The sequence below is a fragment of the Populus alba genome, chromosome 3 (genome assembly GCF_005239225.2).
Source record: "Populus alba chromosome 3, ASM523922v2, whole genome shotgun sequence".
Taxonomy (NCBI): domain Eukaryota; kingdom Viridiplantae; phylum Streptophyta; class Magnoliopsida; order Malpighiales; family Salicaceae; genus Populus; species Populus alba.
The window spans coordinates 21,539,710-21,554,803 of record NC_133286.1 but is presented as its reverse complement, the minus strand read 5'-3'; the positions used below and the strand labels follow the sequence as shown (position 1 = coordinate 21,554,803).

The following is a 15,094-nucleotide window of genomic DNA, read 5'->3' as shown; positions in this document are numbered from 1 at the left end:
CTTTGAGTCAATAAATTATGATGGATATATCCATCAAACTAGACCACCTCTAATTGCTATACTTCCAATACAATATTTCCTTATTCGCAATATATATATATATATATATATATATATATATATATATATATATATATATATTAAAACTCACTATCACGATAATATCCACGGGTTCCACTTTGGGAAGAAGCTAAATGGGCCTCAATAAAAGAATTGATACAAAAAAATCCCAGAATGAAATTTTAATCAATGACAAGACCAAGCAACAGTGGCCCAGTCCAAAGTAACCCAAGACAGTAATTGGGCTGCACCGACCACCTTGTCAATCTCATATTCTGGTCAGCTCCAATGAACAGTGTCTGTTTGGACAATGTTGGCTCTGCGGGATGAAAGATGGGTTGCAGAGAAAAGTGACCAATGGAATTGCATTAAGCACAACACTCTGATCACTGGTAACACCTTCTTCATGTTTGTTCTTGTTTTTTCTTTCTATGTGATCATGTTTTGCTGCCTATTGAGCAAGAATTAATGTAATGTAGGATAGGACAAGGCAGAGAAAGAAAAAGATACGTTCTTGTAAAAGGGTTCTTGATTTGAGTTTATTTTCTTGAAAAAACATGTTGGCTTTTTAGGCATGATGTCTTTTCCCATGCTGTATGTTTGTAAAAAGTAATTTTTTTTTTTCTGGAGATTGAGATGGTTGTTTGTGATTTATTCAGCACCATGCTGAATATGAGCTATAAAATCGGTGCTGTGGTCTGTGTAGGAGGGTGTGGTTGGATGTTCTTGTTCTGTCCTTGTTAAACTGCTTAGCAAATGCCAATCTTTGTTATCTTGATAAAAAATGTCTTTGCTACTGAAGTTCTTCAAGAATATGTTTTGATTCGGTCGTTCCCTATGTTCAATGAATTTGGGATTCAAATTCTCAAAAAAGATCATTCTATTATGAGCAGAAGTGGTTGAATCTTGTTTTTTCAATGATTAATTGGCATTTGCTGGCTAAGCTGAGTCTTGGTTAACAGAAGAAATGAAAGGAGACAAGAAGTAGGATGCTAGGTGTGTATTGGTTTAACTTCAAAGGTAATCACATCATCTTTAGTTCATTGTTAGTGGTTGGCATAGTTTTTCTGAGCAAATATATTTTGTGAGTCTTGATGTCACAAGAGGCTGGTGCATTGTGATTGTATTGAAGAACTTGCTTTTTAATACTGCAAGTCATGCATCCTCCCTGCTTTCATTTATGCTTTTAGCATAATTCTACTTGATCACCAAAGATTTCTGTTCTTTGGACACGGACAAATCAGATCATGTATTGTTCATGACTGATATCTGCAAGAGAGTTCACTGTCTGTTTGGTCAGACATGAATGCACCGCGCTCTTTATTGGGTTTATTTCTTTTGCTCTGATATGCTGGCTAGAAAATTGAAGATGATTGGACAAGCTTTCCATAAATGCAACTGGGACAAGTTGAGTTCTTCACAGTGCTTGAAACTGCCATATTGAGCACACTTAGAGAAATCTGATTGGTTTTGGAATTAAACCAATGAAACTTTGGAAAATGGATGACCTTGCATTGGACTTTATTTATTAGAAGGCTTTTTTCAGGCTTTTAAAATAATTAGCTTTTCTAATATGAAAACAGTTATTCTTAGTGTAATTTATAGAACTCAAATAAGATGCATCCTGTAATTTGAAAGTTGTACAGTGATCTACACAAACCCAAATTTATGTTTGATTTATAGGAAAAACATTGCCTAATTTATTTTGCATTATGAAGATACAAACCTTAAATTGTTTTGTGCTTGGTTTGCCACAAGGCACTTAAATTAATCATCAAGTAATATTTTTCATTCTCTCTCACTGCAACAAGGATTCTAACCCTACAAGACTAGGCTTTTTGGTTTTGGAAGATTCAAACTCTACAAGACTAGGCTTTTTGGTTTTGGCTTGATCACTTTTGTAATCCTGTTCCTTTACTTTTCTCATTCATTTCATATGCTTATTCTTATACAATCTTTACTTTCACATTCTTGGTAGCCATGCTAAGGTTTGAAATTGTAGTTCTGTGGACTGGATTGCTGAAAGCCTGAAGAGCTTTTAATTTCCATTGTATGAAGGCATAACGGAGACATGCATCTTACTTTTGAGGGGAAAAAGGAATAGGAAGAAGTTCTAGGCCAAAATAGAAAACGCAGCGGCGATAATTTTTGGGTTCACACTGTCGTTTTAATCTCCAGCATTAAATGTTATCTCAGTATTATACATGATCTGTTGGTAGCAGCCCTAAATTGATAATTCTACTGCAGGTTTTACATTTTCATATTTTTATTGCGGACAAGATGTTGTTGAACTGCTGGCCCTCTAGATACTTATTATCTAAGGGAATACACAAGTTCTACTTGTGCCATTTTTCTTATTCCACAATTGGCAAACAGAAAATTGTCTTTTTGCCCTTGGTGGATACATCTAGATGTTTATGTCACCACCAAAACTGTTTTTGTGGATTTGGAAGATCTTATAGAAAATGTGGCAGGAAGTGTTAATTTGGATAGTTACTCTTTAATCTTTTGCAAGCCATGTACAACACTAAATATATGCTTTATGAATAAAAAAGATTCAAGAAATTATGTGGAACATGGAAGCATATACAAAGTAGTATTCCAGAGTTTAGATTTCTTTGTAAAATGAAGAAAAGAATTGGGAAACACAGTACACTGTGCTAATCTTTTTTTAGAAACAATACTAGTACTAAATAGCGCCTAGGTATTGTATTTTCATAGAAAAGATTTTCCATTTGTGTAATTTTTTATGAATCTGTTTTCATTGTTTCAATAAATATTTATAAAAAAAACCCAGGTGCGCTTGCTATTCAGATAGCATGCATGCATTTTTGCTTACATGTGCTTAATTAGCATTTCATTGTTAACAAGATTAATGCATCCGAAGGATTAGTCATTTAGAATTAATTTACTTTACTAGGAACAAATGGTTTATGTGCAATTTCCAATAGAGAACTTATTGGAATAATCAATAAAACGGGAATGTAGATGTATAGTTAGTAGTATTGTACCACATTCATCATTGGAATTGGGACCAAACATAGCTCTCAATGTGGAAAATCAAAATAAAAATAATCCTCATGGTGGCTGCACATATTCCTTTGACTACTGGCTAATGTCATCTCCTTCATGAGGCTTGTCTTTGCTACTTGATCTAGTCAATTGTTGATTTAAATTGCTTGCAGTATTTGATATGTCAACTCCCATCACATGCATTCCCTATTAAATGTAGGTCCCTTATTGTGTGAATATTCTATATTGAAGGTCCTTAATGCTCAATGGAAAATTGGAGATATACTTTATTCTGTTGCCATTGTCATTGGTAGTTTGAGTGCTTTTGAAAAACAAAGGGAGGTATTCTGGACCGATAAAATTATGGAGATGCCCATGTCTGCCTTATAACTTTTTGCTTGAATAATTAAGTACAGTGATTACACAGAGAATGAACTGTATGAACCATTGAAAGCTATTCCCCAGTAGTCTGACATATAGATATGCAAGAATCTCTTAAACAGCATGTTGCCCCCTTTTGAGTTCACTTTTCATTAGATCCTTTCACTGTGGCTGACGGTGGTTGAATGTGAAATGAAAACGGGGAAGATTCATTGCACTAACCTTACCCAGTGAGAAAGCAAGCATCAGAGAATCATGGAAAATTATTTGTAGGACCATTAAAGTACAAACTTCATTCACTTTTAGAGAATTAAAGGACAGTTACATAAGGTTACAATCCCGCATCCTTGGTAAGTTATGTATTAAGGATGCTTTACCACCGAGTATAGAGAGAGACGGGTCTGTTGGAGAACAATAACTGTCAACTCTTTGCATTTCTGATGATTTTTATAATAATCATTTCCTTTTTCTTTTTCAAATTATTGTTCTGGTTAATAAAGGATCAACCATGTATGATGTACTCTTCTTAAAACAAATAATCTTCTGTGTGCTTGGCTGCCAATTAGTCAAGTTAATGGCTGAATTGTGGCTGAATAATCATGTGGGGGATTTTGTTGAATGATATTGATTTGTGATTTTTCTCTTCAGAATGATCCCCAAATAGAAACTTGACGTGTCTAGGTTTTTGTGTTCCTTTTTTTGGCCACTATAGCTTGGAAGTTTGTCCTTGGATTGCAGTATTGCATCTAATAAATGATGAGATAAACATTGGAAGAAAGCCTTAAATACAGGGAACACAGGGTGAGGAAAATGGAGATGATGCATGTGCTTTATATATATACATGCTTAAGTCTTGGGAGAAGTTGGATATGACCCATAGGTCCTTGCCTCTTCACAGCTGATGCTAACTTTCTATTCTAACCCTTTTGATGTTGATGTGCAAGACATTGTATAAGCTGATGCTGCCGTATTAAACAATGTGCGAATGGATCTAAAACTAGTACCATGCTAATATTGTTTTTATTGAATTTTGTCTGTGGCTGTAGCACAGTTTCACGCTGTTGTATGGCATCGTGTCATTGGTGTGGACTGATTGCTGTAAAAGTGGATTGAGACGTCTGAGGTATGTCCATGATAGAACATTATACCATCTACTGTTTATAGTCCATTTACTCTCTCTTATTGGTTTTCTCTATTCTTTAAATATCCGGAGCAATGGGACCTGGCACTTCTTTTGTCACACACATGTTAACTCTTTATCCAAGAAAATATATCACTGCTGTCTTTAGAACTAGATTCATTGTAGGAATAACCAACACTTAATTGCAAAATCATTACCATATACATTTCATCTGCGACTACTGTTCTCCAGTGCCTTTTACTATAAATAATAGTTAATATTGGAAATGTTTGGCTTGTTTGATGGAAAAATTTCAACTAGCTCCCGCAGCCTTCTAGTTACAGTTGCTGTTTGTGAGAAGACAGGAGACCATGATAGTTATCTATTTACATGGGTTAAGGCACCTTCCTCACATGCCGTAAGGGATTTCTGCTTTTAAGATGTATAATGGCCTGTGTTATGAGAAAGATATTGCCTTTTGAAATATTCTCTGGCCAGGGGCAAGTATTGCCAGGGGGTCATAAGTAGATTTTCTTTGGGAAAAAACTTCCCATCGTGGGCCAAAGTGCGCTTTCCATTCTTCATGTGTAGTGTAGTGGGGCAGATATTGCTTCATCCCAAGGCGGGCTATTTCACAAAATTCTAGAATTCTTTTATTCTGAGTTAAGATATGTTCTAAGCCATCAGTTCCTGTGGATGAGGGCACTGCAGAGGTAAGGAAAGCCACCAAGTAGAAAATATTTTCCTCTGGAATAACAGCAGAAGTTCTGTTGTCCCATCTGAAATCATAATTAATAAATCAATCAGTCAACAAAAAGTTGGAGAATTCACAAAATTAAACTTAATTCTTTTTTCAAACCGTTACTTTGATTTGTTAACTGGGTAGATAAGGATTGGACCGTTGCTGGTGTCTGTGAGGATATTGCCAAAGACTTCGTCAGCAAAATCGTTTATTTTGCTTTTGGGTATGAGAAGATTGAGCCATGGATGTGGAACTTCCCACAAGCCATTGGACCGTAGTTTGACCTCAGACACATGAACTCTATCCAAGAATTCTATGTATGGAACTTCTGTTTGGAACAGTGTTGATGTGATGTATCTTAGTTGAGACAACAAATTCCCGACTTCCTGCATGATAAAAACAGATTTTCAGTAAGGCCATTTTATTAATTAGTTTATGGTTTCCTAAGCAGTTTACTTAATGAAAACCAAAAGATAGGAGACCATGCGCTCACCTCATTTAGTGCATCTGCCCTGTCTCGGTTGAAGTATTTGGCCAATTCTAAGCAGTATAGAGTTCTTCCATCTGAATGAAACTGGCTAGCTTGAACTGGGTCTTGGGGATTGAAAGATGACCTCCAGTTATTCAGGAGGCCAGTCCTGTTAATTATCACAAATCCTTCAATGTAGTCAAACGTGCTTTCTGCACCTATCAAACGCTCTTGGTCTGCGGCAAATGTTGTAAAATCCGAGTAGAGAACTCTAATCCATTTCACCTGTTCAAAATATGAAATTGTGTTGTGAGAAATGATACTTACTACTATAGGCATAATTTCTTTCTCCTGCTTTAATTTAGTAAAACTTCCGTGGATGCAATGTTTATGCTTTTACCATATCAGGTGCTGGTTCCAAGGATATTCTTGCCCGAGTTATGATGCCAAACTGACCAAGTCCTCCAAGAACACTGTGAAATAGGTCGCTATTTTGCTTCTCCGAGCAATTTAGTACTTCCCCTTTTCCTGCACTCAGTTTCAGTGATTTTACATAAGGATTTGTGCGATACACATGATTTTTTTTTTCATGCTATTTTTTCATATTTGTGTGTGCTCGTGAACTCTCATGTGTTTTATTTTTGTACTTGAACATCAAATTATTGGCAATGGTCAAAGTATCTTATGTGGAACCAAGGTCTAGCACAGCATGCATAGCAAGGACGTCATAAATACTTCACTCGACCCTGGTCCCATTATGCCTAGATTGAAACTATCCATTTGTGATGCCTACTGTGTTATTGTCTTTCCCTTCTCCTTTTTTAATCTATTTTCGAAATTTTACTAATCTTACTTTAACGAACCTGTAACAACTTCCATCTGGTGGACATTACTGATCTGAGGGCCATGCCGAAATGCCTGCCCACTAACCCCAGCATTAGACAAAGTACCGCCAACAGTTAGATGTAAGTAGTCTGTCCATGATTTTGGTGCTAACCCATACTCCAGGCATTCACGCAGGATATCTATCCATAACTCACCACCAGAGGCATCCACATATGGATTGTTTCCAGTGTAGACATGCATTTTAGGGCCTTGGAGTGATTCCATGTTGATTACAACTCCTTGGTGAGCTTGTGCCTGACCCTGGAGTGAGTGGCTGTGACCTCTAGCTGCAACTGTGAGCTCTGAATTCGGACCCATCTGCCAAATATGCCTTATTGTAGTGGCAATATCAGAAACCGACTTTGGATATAGTACTGCCAAAGGGAGTAGCTGAAACCTATTGCCGAAGTCTTTGGCTGCATGGTGAACTTCATCAAAGCTGAAATGCCCTTCAACGGATAGGGTTCTCAATGAAGAAGGGTTGCTGGAAAAACAAAGGTTTATTCTTATGGTCATGCAGCACATGAACAAAATCATGAAGCTTCTTATGAAAAGCATATTGGTTTGTTTGAGGAAGCTCACTGGTAGATATATTTTTTATTTTTTCAGCTTGAAAGTTGAGGAGACAAAGGTGTTAAGCTGGTTTTCCTGCGTGTTTGTTAGCAAGAAGGCTAAAGGAGTGGTATGGAGGAGCCAAGGAAATGGAGGGTCGAGGGGAGAATTTAAAGGTGAAGATCTTGGATGGCTGAGTCAACCAATATTCAGTTTAAAGAATCCGTATGAAGACTGCCTACTTGTTAGGACTTTCTTTTGGTTCTCCTTTTTGTGCTCTTTTATTTATAACAGCAACCATCGAACACAGATGCCAAGTTGGAGAGAAAAGTCACAAGGAAGAAAGATTTCACAAATCTTTGCACTTTTTCGCAACAGTTGCAACCACAATCTCACCTTTTTCACCAAGACAAACATATCTCGAAATTTATCTCACTTGCCATGTTAAGGAAACTTTTTCCTATATCTAGGAAAAGGAAATACCCAGTGGCTTCACGGTATGCGTATCTCCACTGCCTCTGATGACAGGTATGCCCATACCTATGTCTCTCGTACACGAATTATTATAGACCACGTTTTTGTCGCTGTCGGAATGTAAGCATCGCGTATCTGCATTGATATCAGATGAGAGGCTACGGGCTTCCTTTGGATTTATTTGAAGGGGAGGGATGATCAGGTGGGGTATTTATGGGTCCATATAACACGTGAAAGGCTAATCTTCGTGTGCTTTGTAGGGTGAAGGGTTATGATTAGTCATGTTGGGACCCTTTTGAACCAGTTTGAAGAGGTAGGAGGAAGAGCAGTGAAGATGGGGAGGACAGATTGAGGGAGGCACTGAAAGACTCTTCTACTTCCTCTCTGTTGTTTATTGTTTTGAAGCCTAAGTTCCCAGCAAACGGACAAGTCCGAAGGATTCTCTTGTTTATTTGTTTGCAAGTTCAGTTAAATTACGCTAGTGCAATTATTGCCTTCACTTTTTTGCAACGAGTTGCATAACAGCACCAAGATTTGCACTTTCTGAGGGAAGCATCTTGCACTTCCCTTGGTATTGGCACTGAACTTACCATGTCAATGGTTCTGCACTGCTGAAAAGTGGAGGCCAACTCAGCACTATTGTGAAAGGAAAAACAGCAGTCAAATATGAGCAAGGGGCTGTTTTTTCTAGATGGTAACTGGTTCTCATGGAAACTGAAAGGGACGAAGAAAAGGAATTCAACATCTTCAAAACTGAAACATCTGGAAAATTGATCTCCGGAAACCCTCGTGTGCTTCCACAGAACAATATGCCTTGGAAGTTCTTGCTTCTAGTGCATGATCTGGCCTTGCATTTGATCACATTCTTGACTGGGATTAACCAAATATTAGCTCATTAAATCCTGTTGACACATTACATGATGCCAATGCGGCACCTATTAATAATAAAGGGTTCCATTTGGATTAAAAAATTAAAAAATCTAAATAAATTGATTTGTTTTTTTTTTTAAAAAAAAAAAATTGAATCGAACCAAATTGAATAAATGAACCAAACTAATTAGTATGGTTTGATTCATTTTGGTTTTACATTTATTAAAATTGAATAAGTTAAATTTGAATTAATAGATTCCGATTATTTTTAATTTATTTTAATTTAATGAATCTTTAGTTTATATCAAAAGATTCATATTAAACTTCTAGTTCATTGTATTTGGTTTGACTTAAATTTTTTTTATTTTTAAAATTTAAAATCAAAACCAAACTAGGAATTATCTAACAAATTTAAAAACCATTCAATTGGATTAATTTAAAAACCATTCAATTGGATTAATTGGATTAAAGTGAAGAAAACTTAAACTTAATGGGGAGAAAATGACACAACACAATGATACGAGGAGGAAAAAAACGTGAAAGAGACTGCATTGACAAATCAGCTACTGACTCGCACTTAACTCCAAGTTCCTTGAAGTGGATTTTGACAACGTTTTCGAATAAAACAAGGAAGCATTGTCTCCAACTCAGAACTGTCCTAATTAACTTGGTCTTGGGTCTTCTTTTGTGGGATTATAATATTGTAATCTCATGTTTTTGGAGTAGATATTGCACTCAAATACTTCTAAATATTAATTATGGGGGCTATGGTGTGAAAGTGTAGTGTGTGAACATGTTGTGACATTGTTCTTTTCATTTGTGGTGAAAGACCTAATCTTTGATTACGTGCTTTCTAGAAGGAGACCGACCATTAATAAAGAAAACCAGGCATGATTAACAGAGCTTAATGATGATTACAAGAGACAGTCCCTATAGCCATGAACACTTAATTACCAAGGGGGTCTTCATGTCCATTGATGCTTCATTCTTGCAATGCATAAGCCTCTTTACGAGTCAAAAGTTGTCTAACTCTACTCGTAACATTTGTCATCTGAAGATCGAGGGGACGGCCAGAGTGGTTCCCATGCATGCCACCTTCCACGGTCATGTCATTGTAAAATCATTAATAAAACAAATTAGTGACACTAAGCATGCCACATCACACTAGCTTAACGATTTGATTGGCTAGTCGTATGTCGACGACAAACCAATAATAACTCGACAAGTGAGGGGGAAGGCCACTAATAAGTTGGATGTGGTGGGTTGATTTCCACGTTAGGGTTCAACTCAACATGATCATTATGATAATCTTAATCATGCCAAATAAGACTAAAACGATTGCACTTAATTAGAGGGGTTGGTAGGGTACAAAACCAAAAAATTGATTTAAACCCTAGAGGTTAAGAAATCATACTTGTCATGTTACTTTTATTCCACTTTAATTAATGTTTCCTTGCCTCTCTTCTGATTCATACAAGGTTAAAACTGATAACTGTGTGTAATCTCTTGTTTTGTCGTTCATGGCCTCTAGCACTGTAAACCTAGCTAATCAATGTTGTCTTAGGTAGCTAGCTAGGTTAAAACCACCAACAAAACAAATCTATCCACGTGGTAAAAGCCAAAACTCATGAAATAATTTGTGTTGTTTCCTTCGTGATATTTCACTTCTACATTCATGAATGACAAGGTGACTGATGATTGTCAGTTTTACTTGGAAAATTTTCAAGTGTGATATGTTGTTCATGCGCGTGTCTAGACATTAAATTATTAACTGTCACAAATTTTTTGACTTCAAATGTATAATACTTGTGAACATTGCATGGTGCATGCATCACTTAATACTACATTTTAAAAATCATCCCCAGGAGACATGTTATAATAGTAAAGAATGCTTGAGATTTGCACAACATGTCTCAAATTCGAGTTAAAATGTACATCTCTTGTAAAAATCTAGGACAACCAAGGTTTTATTCGCTCACCTGGACTTATAAAATACGCTTTCCGAGGAGTAGAGTTTCCTCGAATCCAAAAATAAAAACATTTGAAAAATCATACAATATAGGACCTTAATTGAATGGTTTTTTTTTTTTTCTCATCGATGATCGGAGAATCATAATATATAGTGGAATACTAGTTTTTTTTTTTTTTTTCCGTTCTAGGTTTTGGGTTAAACTAAAGTTTTTTTAATATAAAAATAATAATTAAATCATAATAAATTTTTTAATATTATCATTAAATCCTGTCCAGCAAATCAAACTTGAAACTTTTATCTCGAGTTCTTGTCAAGTTTAGGTTTTCAATTAAAATGATGTGAAAATTGTTTTAATATGATTCAATTAATTTGATGAATTCTAAAAAAAAAAAATAAGAAAAAAAAACTTAGGCTTGTGAGTTTAAAGACAACTTAGATAATTATTAAAAAGTATGACTTAAAAAAATGATTAGGTTTCTATATTTTGCTAGTTTTCAATCTTTTATTGATGTGCGAAAGAGCAACTATGCAAGAGTTCTTATTGAAAATGACTCGAAGAGATCCTAATTGTTAAATGGGATTATTGAGGAGGATTGGAGGAAGAGTCATGAAAAGAGAGGGATGGAGTGTACCTTTACTTAACAAGAATGATAAAGACCTAAGAAATTTCTTGATGGATTCCTCATATCCTTCCTTACTTACAATATCTAATCCTTATTCATCAAAAAACAAAAAAACAAAAATCTAATCCTTTCAATTTGAATATAAAGATTATTTTTATTTTTTTTTCTATGTAATTTTCAATACCCTCAATTAGAAGAATTCATTTTCATCATTTTCTTTTATTTCTAGTCTTGTTTTCTCCCCATCCTTGAATTTTATCTGATTAATTCATCCTTGACAGAGACAACCAGAGTATTTTTTTTTTTTAAAGTATTGATTTAAAACTTAGTAAAATCTATTTTCAAGTTGGATTTCCATATACCTTGCAAGGTGATCAATGCAGGCTTAAAAGAAACAAATCAAAACACAGTATCATGCCAACGTGTTTCCAGGAGGCATAATTTCTTTGGTGCATATACAAAATGAAAAGGCAAAACCCATCAATGAAGGTTTCTAAGCAAAACTTTCAACAAAATGATGATTAATTTTCTATAAATCAATCTTTGCTAAACCTTTTTATTTTAATTTAAGTTTGATGATTCTTTATATTCTTTTAGTATATTTCTTTCTCTCAAAAGTTAGGGAAAGTGATTGTACAAGTGAGGAGATGAACTGTCCAGCATATGAAGAAAACATAGACTTGCTCGGCAAGTTGGTTTTTAATTTATTAGGCCAACTTTTTCCCTTCATTTTACTTCAATTTGTTCTCAAATCAATGACTTCCGTTATAAAAAAAAATAAAAATAAATTAAGATTGCTAGCTAGCTAGGGTTCTATACATGCCTTTCTTATTTTTCTTGTCTAAATTTCATTTATGGTGGTGTGCATGTGCAGATCGTGTATAGCTTTATGTTAACACTATGCTATTAATATTAGTTAATATAGAGAGAGGAAATTTAAAGAAAAGGGTTTTGTCTAATATGTTCGCCTACTTTTTATCATAAAGTCCTTAAAGAGAGAATCAAAGGAAATATAGTCGATAAAAACTAGAGTACTTTAAAAGTATATAGTGAGCTCCTTGTTAGTACATCTCAAAGTGCCTTTGTACTTGAAATCCCAAAGACAATAAAAGCAATATTCTTGGTTTGCTCCTACTAATTTAATTCACATCCAACAATATTAGCTCAAATATGAATTTGAAATTAAAAATGTGATTATAGTTTTTATTTAAAGTGTTTTTTATTAAGAAAAATATCAAAATAATATTTTTTTTATTTTTAAAAAATTATTTTTACACCGGTGCATTAAAATATAAAAAAAAAATATTAATTTAAAAAAATATACTTTTTTTCAAAAACATAAAAATAAACAGAGTCCAAGCTTAAGAATATTCTTTTCTTTAATCAAAAAGATAAAACTTGCACCGTTTCTCTCTATCACATTAATAAGAAATAGTGAAGTAGCAAAATACTGTAGAAAACCAATCGCTATTTTTTTATATCTTGAATTAATCCAATTTTCTTCGTTATTAATTAAGTCAATTACATTTATGATTTTTCTCCTTTTCTATTCGCAATCAAAAGGAGTTAATTAGTGATCTTTCGAATGACTGCAAAAATCTAATGAATTTTAAGAGTCAAAATCACAATACAAAATCATTTAAAAACAAATTCCAACCTCATTCAACAAAAATCAAATCTATTTGTAAATTAATAAATATATGTAGAGAGAGAGAGAGAGAGAGAGAGAGAGAGAGAGAAGAAACGAGCTACAAAGTATACACAAACGAAAAGGCAAAAAAGAAAGCCAATCCCACCTTGAAGGGCATACGGTATCCTGAACTAGTGCAGAAGGAAGGAACCATGGGAACATGAGTTTAGGTGATCATCTCTTTCCATGAGCTTATCATGCACTTCTCTTTTTCAACAGCCTCTGCATGCCCTAGAATTTAGTCTATAATGTTATAAATGGTTCTTGAATACTTGGATTTTCTTCGTCTTTTGATCTTCACCACGGAATTCACCTTCTTTTTTCTTCTTCTAAAGTCTCTATCATGACAGGTACTATTCAACATGTAAATAGTCAACACCAACATTTGTCCTACAATGAAGTTTCTGTGCGCATATAACATCTACCTCAATTCCATTTCCTTTCCTCCTAAATTAATTTATCTTTTCGGTCACGTTTAAGATATAAATGATGAAAAACACGTAAGCCAATACTAGCTTTAAAGATCTATGTCAAGATACACGTTACTATATATATATAATACGTAAAAAAGAAAGCCATATTCGTTGGCTTTCAGAGAAATATGTTAATGATATCATACAAAATACTTGTCGAGCACAAAAGACTTATATTATTAGTGAAAGGCAAAGATAAGATCCTACGTACGTAGCAGTTTTCTGCCAAAAACCCCACCCCCACTTCTAAAAAAAGGCACCCAAAAAACACACACAAAAAAAAAAAAAAAAAACTTTAATCCCTTAAATATGGCTTTAGGAAAAGCGGTGATTTAAATTGTTACAAAGAGAGATTGCTTCCTTTTAATTTTTTGTTCTTCTTTCACCAATGGTCTTAACCGTTCCTTCTTGTACACTATTCTTATTGTGGCTTATTAAAAAAAAAAATCATTTTCTTGGATGGCAAGTAAATGCATATATGTGTAGTGAATCATGCCCAACTTGATATATGCCTGCAAAATTAAAAAGTTTTGTGATTGATTCAACCATATATTGATTTACATGTTAATCTACTTTAAGAAGAAAACAATCTAATCATAAAAAACAAAAAAAAAAAGATTATCATGTTGATTTATGTGTAAAAGATTACAATTACGGTAATATTGGGAATTAATTCTTATTATTTGTTTATGTTTCTTGGTCATTTTGAAATTTGTCCACTTTGATTTGAGAGCAGTACTTTCTTGTTTAGCTTTCTCGTCGGCAGCTTTTTTTGTTCCCTTAATTAAGTTGCTTAATAATGCTTAACACAACGAAAGAAAGAGATAAACTTGAATCTTCTGCTAACATTCCAATCATTCTGAAATTTCTAACCTATTTTACTCTGATTATGATTAATTAAGCAAGAGAAAATGGACCATTCAAAGGCAAGCCTTTAGAGATTTGTTGCTTCTATCAATCATTCACTAAACTTGATATGGAAATATAGTTTTAAGACCTGGTTTGGTGGCTGGTCCAGGTTCCGGGTTTAATCGAGTCAGTCAAGTTATTTATTTTTTTAAAATTAAAATGATGTTGTTTTACTTAAAAAAAAAAAAAAAAAACAAAAGATTTGCAACCGGATCTTGTCGGGTCAATCAGGTTGCCTGGTTAACCCGCCGGTCACACCGGGTTTTTTTTCTCCCCCTTTTTTTTTCAACCTAACTTAGTTTTAATTTTGAATTAGCCGGGTCCCGGATCGACCCATAAGATTTCATTACAATGTATGGAAACATACATAGAGCATCAAAAACATAACAATCTAGACAATCCAGTTTGATATGGACTTGACTTAATTAATCACGCCTTTACTGGCTCCCGAGACATGTATCGGGTCCAATATAACACTACAATGACAGTACCTCAATTCAACCTTTGAATGTCATTATCTTGGACCAAATTAATTTAAAACGTGTCATTTTCTAATAATACAGGTGCAAAAGAGAATGATTCCCACAAATCTCAAATTGAATGGTTGCCCTAGACTCTAAACACGAACCATCAAGAAATAAGAATGCTCTCTTTTGAACCAAATAAACATCATGGATTTGTCGGCTATATACTTGTTTTGAGAATCCATGTGCTATCCGGCGTGAGCATAATGTATATAATTGTTTTGAGATTTGTCTTCATACACATAATGCATATACTTTTTTTGAGAGTCCATGTGCTATCCCTGAGCATTGGTTGAAGTCGAAGACCAATCAATATTTTTAGAAATCAAGGACATATA

At 34.4% G+C, this 15,094-nt stretch overlaps 1 protein-coding gene and 1 long non-coding RNA gene across 2 annotated transcripts; one reads left to right on the top strand and one right to left on the bottom strand.

Annotated features, from left to right (window-relative positions):
- The first annotated feature begins 292 nt into the window (after positions 1 to 292).
- LOC118054321 (uncharacterized) lies at positions 293 to 8,666 on the top strand. The gene is made up of 5 exons (XR_004688494.2): positions 293 to 452; positions 4,500 to 4,576; positions 6,193 to 7,167; positions 7,279 to 7,749; positions 7,956 to 8,666. It is a non-coding gene; the product is annotated as an uncharacterized lncRNA (long non-coding RNA).
- On the bottom strand, positions 4,563 to 7,285 carry LOC118054316 (cytokinin dehydrogenase 6). Its single transcript, XM_035065844.2, has 5 exons — positions 6,648 to 7,285; positions 6,185 to 6,312; positions 5,809 to 6,069; positions 5,439 to 5,701; positions 4,563 to 5,352 (listed from the first exon to the last, which is right to left on the bottom strand). Exons 1-5 carry the CDS (start codon positions 7,225 to 7,227, stop codon positions 5,031 to 5,033), a joined length of 1,554 nt encoding a protein of 517 aa, XP_034921735.1. The 5' UTR covers positions 7,228 to 7,285; the 3' UTR covers positions 4,563 to 5,030.
- Positions 8,667 to 15,094: the final 6,428 nt, after the last annotated feature.

Bases quoted from the DNA above. Each gene is read 5' to 3' on its own strand.
- LOC118054316 (XM_035065844.2), bottom strand. From the start codon at position 7,227: ATGCTTTTCATAAGAAGCTTCATGATTTTGTTCATGTGCTGCATGACC. The intron at 6,070-6,184 runs GTAAAAGCATAA...TATTTTGAACAG, and splicing joins TGGAACCAGCACCTGATATG to GTGAAATGGATTAGAGTTCT. The intron at 5,353-5,438 runs GTAACGGTTTGA...TTATGATTTCAG, and splicing joins TACCCAGTTAACAAATCAAA to ATGGGACAACAGAACTTCTG.